At 39.1% G+C, this 7,952-nt stretch overlaps 1 protein-coding gene across 3 annotated transcripts in view; it reads right to left on the bottom strand.

Annotated features, from left to right (window-relative positions):
* Positions 1–7: 7 nt before the first annotated feature.
* Positions 8–7,952, bottom strand: part of LOC139105521 (dopamine receptor, D1) — a 69,615-nt gene continuing 61,670 nt past the window's right edge. For all 3 annotated transcript variants that reach the window (XM_070661684.1, XM_070661685.1, XM_070661686.1), the window contains 3 exons: positions 2,269–2,338; positions 557–866; positions 8–440 (listed from right to left, as the gene is read on the bottom strand). In XM_070661684.1, the coding sequence (XP_070517785.1) occupies positions 293–440; positions 557–866; positions 2,269–2,338 (528 nt within the window). In that variant the 3' untranslated portion in view covers positions 8–292. The remainder of the gene's footprint in view (positions 441–556; positions 867–2,268; positions 2,339–7,952) is intronic.

Here is a 7,952-nt window from a genome sequence, read left to right as displayed (position 1 = left end):
AAGAAATGTCACTTATTTTTAATTCCTTCCGTTATTCGACAGCGACAACCGCCAGTCATTCTATTTTATTCATTTATTTTTATTAAACTTGATACAAATTAATTAATTATTTTACACCCTGCAAAACTAATTACCTGGTAATTAAAATTGACAGTTTCTTTAAGAAATTTGTAAAACAGTATTAAACTGTGGCGTCGTTGCTTTACGTATTTAATTATAAATTAATTGAATTTATTTAATGTACACCGAGCTGTCGGTTTTAATAGATCGACTCGATTAAAAGCGCAAAGTTTCATATTACCTCCACTTCGTCAAACGCGGGTTGATCATCATTTCTGTGAAGATCTAGACTGATCGGTACAAAGGATATGAGTCCTGCTAGAAGCCACACGACGGCGATGCCGCCGATGGCAACTCTTCTGGTCACCCAACGGCCGTACCTAAAACGATCACATTAAAAAGAGTAAAATAAAAAAATAAAAAAAAAAAAAAAAAAAACGATGGTAATTTTTAATTTATAAACTTTAGCAAAGTCATTAATAATGATTAGTTTTACCTGAGGGGATCTTTTATGTGTATGTAACGATCGAGGGATATGGCGCATAGATTCAGGATAGAGGCAGTGCTGCACATAACATCGAAGGCAATCCAGATGTCGCAGAACCACATTCCGAAGATCCAGTAGCCGAGTAGATCGTTGACCCCGGCAAAGGTCATCACCAGGGCGCCGACGAAGAGATCGGCGACGGCCAGGGAGGCCAGGAAGAGGTTGCCGATCCTCCGTAGCCCGCGGTCGGTGTAGATCGCCACGCAGACCAGGACGTTTCCGGCGACGGAGAAGAATATCAGGATCACAAGGAGAAGTCCTGCGGATATCGCGGAGATCCGTCTAGCGGAGAATCGCCAGGACACGCTACTGTTCAACCATACACGTCGCCCCTCGAAGCGCGGTGGGCCTTTAAGAAATCCGACCGTCGTATCGTCGGTCGCCGATGAAATATGATTCGTCGCTATTCATCGAATTGAATCCGGCGGATAAATCGAAAAAAAAAGCCGCGTCACGCTGATGCAGCGCAGATATCGGTATTGTCGGCTATTATCGGACGTTATATATAGATAAATTCTTTTTTATAAAGAATTTTAAAAACGTATATATATTATGTATATTGTAAATATTAATATTAAGACTTCCACTGTGCGATGTAATATATACATTATTTGCAGCAGGATCTCGGAAGCCCCGACCTTCAACGTGATGAAATTATTTCTGGCGAAATTGGCGTCGGTTACTCAACGGGGGATGATTCAAGGGTGACCGTAATCTCTTGCGACTCTTAATACCCTTAGGCGTTGTATACGACAGTCGCGGGTGTATTTCGGTAATTAATTCGCGATAAATGTGAATAGTGGAAGGATAAAAACACAGGTGAGAGCCCGAATGAAAATGAACGGAGAGTCGGTGAATCTGTTGACGTGTATATCTCCTTTAAAAGACTGGATTCAGCAGAGTATATAATTCGCTTCGCGAACCGTTATTTTATCGATAATGTAAGCACCCTACATAGTAAAGTAATACACGTTAAAACATCGGTCAGGAAAACTCTTACTATCTCTCTAAATTTGAAAAATCTGTATAAGCTGCAATCTTTAAGCAAAAAATTTTACTTTAGCTTTGATTTTGCGCCAACATCTCGAGCAAAGGGAAATAATTAAAAAAAATTTAATTTAATTAGTCGAAATCCTAGAATGTTCAATTCAAAAATATGTAATAAATGGTCAATCGATTGTAAGGTATTTTTTTTTTAATATTGTTATAAGTTTCAAATCAAGGTTAAACTTTCCGCTCTCTATTAAATAAAGAGGTCGTCACTCAATCGAGATTCATTTATTTTTAGGAAGAGATTGTATTACAACAATATCGTGACATAAAATATAGTGGTGTTACGCGAAGCTGAACGAAGGTCCGTGACAAGCATCGATAGGACAGAAATTACGATACTTGCCCTCGGGATTGGCGTCATAATTTATTCGATTCCGTCGGTTATATTAAGCGGCAAAAGAGAGCATTCGAGATATCGAGGGAAAACAACATGGCTAAGGTAAGGACTGCGATAGGGCGTCGGGGGAGCCTAGGGAGCAGGAGAGAAAGGCAGAGACTACCACGATATGATTGGACGGGGTCGGATCAGAGCTTCCGAGAGTAGGCACTCTCGGGAGGCTGTCTTCGAGGGGCGACTCACGATCGATCAAATGGAAAGTTTAGCGAACCAACTAGGAGCACCGACAGCAGCGAGAAAGCGTCTTCAGGCAAATCTTCTTCCCCGTCTGTCAGGTTATTCTGCGAAAAGAGAAAAAGAAATCGTGTTAATGTAAACGCTTGTCAAACCACGGGGATTAACGCGAAGCGGGAAAGGATTGTAATTAACAAAGCCAAATTATAGGCCCGACTACTACTATAGCTGCAATAATCCTGACACATTCACAGCGAGATATACGTAAAAAAATAAGTAAAGCTGATCGCGTGAAAAAGAGGCGCGGGGTGGAACATGCTTGAGAGACAGAGGGGATTAATCTTCGACGACACTTTCACGTCTTTCAGAATTACGAATCTTTTTTTCTTAGATTTTCTTAGCAACGGCACATATGCGCGCTTCATGCCGCCGCGTTTTATAGACTCGCGATAGAATCGCGACGAAGGAACACCCTGGGTGCGCTGACTTGTCGTTTTCCACGGAAGGGTGGTTTACAGCTTTTAGTATTTTTCGTCGTGGATCCTACCTCCCATCACGAGAGGATCTACCTATCTTGACGTAAACACGGACTCTCGGCGCAATAAAGCCGTTTTACTTCTGGCCTGTTTTTTTTTTCTTCTTTTTTTTTCTTTTTAATGGTAGTAGACAGATGGGCGCTACAATTATCCGCGCCGAGAGAATATGTAGCTCGGTGTATGCTCGCCTTGTAATTATGGCTTTAAAGTTAATACTTTGCTGCAAGATTTTTTTTTTTTTTTTTTTTTTTTTTTAACAGTCACGAAAGCACTCGCTCATATTTCGCTAATGTGGTGCGAGGTATAATCTATTCTCAAATGGCTCGATTTAAAATGCGATTGATTAAAACCCGGTTAGTTTAAACATTTGTGTAAATATGCAGGCGATATTTATGCAGCATTTCACGACTAAATGCATGACGCGCGAACTGGAAGAGGAATAAAATCACGATCGTCCGTTCGCGTTATTCGGTAGTGGCATTCATATAACGGAACGCGGCTGGTCCTTTTGGATCAATTGCCTCGCATTTTCGTACTTCGTGGGCGCAATAATCTGTAACTCGTCGCATTGAAATCTCGCGGAAACTTTCAAAAGTGGAACGATGTTTATCGATTCATTAGATATGCAATGCAGCATACGGCGCAGCCACTTTATATTCTATACTCACGCTTATATTTTATATGTATATATATGATATTAAGCAGTACGGCTCTTATATTATGTCTCCAGGAACACTTTTCGTTCGAAATTTCGTAGAATAATTATCGTCGATGTAAATTATGCGCCGGTGCTTATGAATTTAAAGCAAGCGCAGCTGCGGTAAGTGACGGCGAGCGCTTTTACGTATCTCAAAATTTCAGTTTAGCCGAAATGGAACTTCTACTTCGACGAGCTGAAATTGCTTGGCGCTCGATATCGCTTTTGCTCCAATTTTCCACATGATCGTGTTCGATTCTCGGCTAATTGCTCAGATTCGTCACGACTTCTTGTAGATGCTTCGTCTCAAATTTGATTCGCAAAGATTTTCTATTATTCAATATCAAATTAGTATGTTCAATCGGTTGTAACTAACAAAGTTTTACTTCTATTCTATTGAACATAACTATCAAAGACATAATTATTTCTTCTTATTTTTGTAAAAAATTAAAAAATTAAAAAAAAAAAAAAAAAAAAAGGAAAAAGACTTGAAATAAAAAGTGCGCATTGATACATTAATTGCTAAAATAAATCTTAAAAATGTATTTTTATCAAGTCCACGTATACTGAATCCATAATATAATATATAATAAATATTAATTATTATAATTGTATTTTATATAAAATATATGTACACGTAAATCTTTCTTCTTACAACCGATGCAACAAGGTAAACAGATCACGTACCCATGATATAACGCGGTCAGCTTAGTGAGATATCTTGACGCATTGAGGGTTGTTACAGCGAGCGCTTTTTCCATCTACGTACGTACATACAATACCTTTTCGTCGTAATGTACGACGAGGCGTGAATGGACTCGGTAAGACGAAACGCATTAGCGTTACAAATAAGCGCTCCAGAAAATATATAGTTATTGGATTTACGATTAGACGTAATTGGCCATCGGACCACTGCAACTTGCAGCGTGCAACTTGCAACGTGCCCATAAGTTACGGTTACGATTGTCTCTCTCACGATCGCGTTTAATGGTACAGGTCGCATTTAGATTTGTCCGCGCGAGGCCAGAAAACGATGCATATTTCCGAGAAACACCGCCGATAACTTTCATCCGATTAATATATTGTCGGATTTTCCGAAAGCTGACTGACGACGTACATATATCCTGATCATCGTTTATTTCCGTTCTCTCGCGAGTCTCGTTCAAGAAGACCGGTTTAGGTCAACGATCGATTCGTTGGGAAACGACGATTTGTGTTCGCGTCCGCCGGTCGATGGTCCACTATGTGTTAGCCCGAGGAGAAGATAGAAACACGTGGGTTACTTGCGCTCTCTTCGAAAGATTTCGCAAACGAGTAATTTATTCACGTATAATATATGCGAATACATCCGCGGATATAGCCCACGGTAAAAGCGTTTTGCGTAATTATTCACTTCTGCATAAAAAAATAAAAAAATAAATTTTAAAAAACAAACAAACATTTATTAAGCGATTAACGCTTCGATTCTTTTTATCGTCACATGTTTTTTCGTCGGTGAAATCGACATTTTCATAAATTAATTATTAAAAAAAAAAAAAAAGAATATAAAAGACTAATTTTATTTTATTACTTTTTTTTTAAATAAATATAATCCTATTTTATTTTATTCACGAGATGATTCTTTTAAATAGCGAACTGTGTTGGCTATTTTGGGATCGAGTCCTTTTTAGTCAACGTTTAAAAATGTAATAATTAAAATCATTAATTTCCATATTTAATTTAGTAGTTAAAGTGCGCGCGGGCTCGTAACTTGTGCACCGTTATATTGCGCACATTTCAGATATTAGCACCGTGTGATATACGAGCTTAGCACAGTTTCGAACTGCGTGCAACAGTTCACGGATAAATCCGTTGCAGACGCGTGAGCGGAGATAGCGAATGCGCGGCGTTTGCGTCGTTGCACCGGCTGCAGTTTAAAACCCCCGAGTGAAAAAGGTTGACGCGACGGGGTCCACATGCGCGCAACAAAGATAATGGGAAAGAGAAAATGACCGTAACGACCATTTAATAAACGGAGAAAACAGGAAAAGGGAAAACGTATCGAACGCGCGAAAAGAGGGGAAGAAAAAAAATGGAAACGTTCCTGGCGCTCTCGTTAGTTTTATGCGAAATTACTTTTTCGTCCTCAAACGTTGTTATAGACTATCGATTTGTCCGTGCGAGTTATGTTACAAATGCACGCGTACGATTCTCTGTTTCTCTCTTTCACATCTTTTTTTCTTCTCTTTTTTTTTTCTTCGTTACAGCGAACAGTAGTACGACAAAATATCCGTTGCCTAAATTTTCACCAATTTACTTTCTTCTCATCAGGCAAGCCTACTTAAAACATGTCCATTCGAGTGGTTCGACAGTCTCTAGTATTAATTTCTCTCATGCTTAAGATTTTATGAACGTACCTGATTTAACGTTTCGTGCTTGTTGATTTAAATGTACGTAAATTTGCGAAAAAAAAAGAGAGAAAAAAAGAAAAAATTTAACAAAAACTAACGAAATCAAATATATATATGTATGTACGTATGCATATTCGATACTTGGTCTATTCTCTGTCTGCTTTCCACTATTTCAAACGTTACGTGACTTCGTGAGAACATGCGAAACTCTCCGGTGTGCCTCTGAGATGGTATGTATTTTATCGCGAGCGACGCGGCAGAAAATCCTCCGATGCATCATCGATTTGCCGGATATATCGCACATCGCATGCATATGCATGGGAAAAATATTTTATTACGTCGCCCGCGGAATATCGATGTCGCCGATAACAAATGATTGCTCGATCAGCACATGCGTCGCATTCACCCCAGTTCTTTCAGCAATCGTCGCTTTTCACAACGCACAGGATCGACGGTAAATGACGATATTCATGAATTGTTTTAACAGTTGACGTTGCGCCCGAAATAAATTGCGTCCTTTCATTATCGAAACGTTTAAATGTCGCAAGTACGCTTCAACGTACGTCGAATTTTTCTTACAATCGGCGTCGACTTTTATGAAACTTCCCGAAATCGCGAGTTAATCGATATCACAGAAGCAGCCAAGCTGAATCTTAAATTAATTTTTTTCTCCTGAACGATCTAATAAATCGATTAATAACTTTCTCTCGAAATATTTATTTTATCCGCCTATCTTGTACACGTACACCGAAGGGCAGATATGGCCTTTTCTGCAGCGAAAGCGGCTAGCGTACGTAATCCTAGGCGGCAGAGGCAGGAGATGAGAGAACGGAAAGAAATTAGTCATCGGCAAACCGGCCGGCGCGGTACATGTGAAACTCGACGCATACGACGCTAAAATCACGTTCGCTAGCTGCCGTCGCCATATCTGCCTTTCATCGTACTTGTATGGTAGATTTAATAAAATTTTTATAAAATTCAAAAGACTTTCCCTAAAGAAATATCTTTAAAGCTGTGCAAAGATAAAACTAAGCGTGTTTGTAAAAAAGAAAAAAAAAAAGGTGGCATTAATCTTTCTCATAATCTCTTTAAAAAAAATATCACTCGGATCAGATGTCACGCATCGGTAAGTCATCATCGAAATTAGTTGCGGTTTATCGCTTATCGACAGATCAAAGGAAAACGCCGTGACACGTGGATGACGTATTGGAATAAGTGATTGCCACGTAGTCAATCGATACGCTTATTCCGACGTCGAAGCGGCCGAGGAACCCCCCGTGGGCCATGTGCTCGTATTGCAAATGTTGATTTTCACGATTATGGTTGTCGGCTTATCACTCGACGATTGCTCTGTTAATTTAGGCTTTACCAGTAATAGCATTGTCCGCCGACGATTACCGGCATCTTCGGCACGGCAAAGTAACGTTACACATGCAATATCATAAATATAGGTACGTTCATACATGGGCTTATCTGTTAATTACTAGTTGAAGTGGTTTATATCTCTTATATCTTCGTTCCGACTGATACCAGTTGCCTGATTCGACTGATACATAATTTATAAACACAGATATCTGTACATTTCTTTTTATTTTATTTTAAACGCTTTTTATGATCCTTGTATTATTTTAACATCATCGAGAGCTCATAATTCGTCCGTATAAATAAATTAGCGTAACTGACATCAATAATACATTATGAAATACGATATACGAGAGATTTATACGCGAATTGCGCGGATTTTCATTTATAAATGTATTTAAATGTATCGTTCAAACGTATATACATACGTAACGCTTACGTGAACCACTGAATATTTTAACAACAATACGCTTCAACGTCGACTCCTATCCGACGTGTACAGTAGAAGATGAAACGGTGGCTCACCGGTCGTCATTTGTATCTGTCGCATTATACGGAGATTATTTCAAGATTGAATTTGGAAATCTATTGCGGGACTTCTGCGAAAAGGAATAATTACGCGACACTCTCCGTTAGACGTTAAAGTATCTTACTCGATATGCCGAACGTTCAATCGCGTGATATTTATTTCCAATGGGAAGATTAAAAATAATCTTAAATATATAATAATTTCGGT

Source organism: Cardiocondyla obscurior, linkage group LG09 (genome assembly GCF_019399895.1).
Source record: "Cardiocondyla obscurior isolate alpha-2009 linkage group LG09, Cobs3.1, whole genome shotgun sequence".
Classification (NCBI taxonomy): domain Eukaryota; kingdom Metazoa; phylum Arthropoda; class Insecta; order Hymenoptera; family Formicidae; genus Cardiocondyla; species Cardiocondyla obscurior.
Note: the sequence above shows the minus strand (reverse complement) of the source record. Positions and strands in the feature narration are given on the sequence as shown.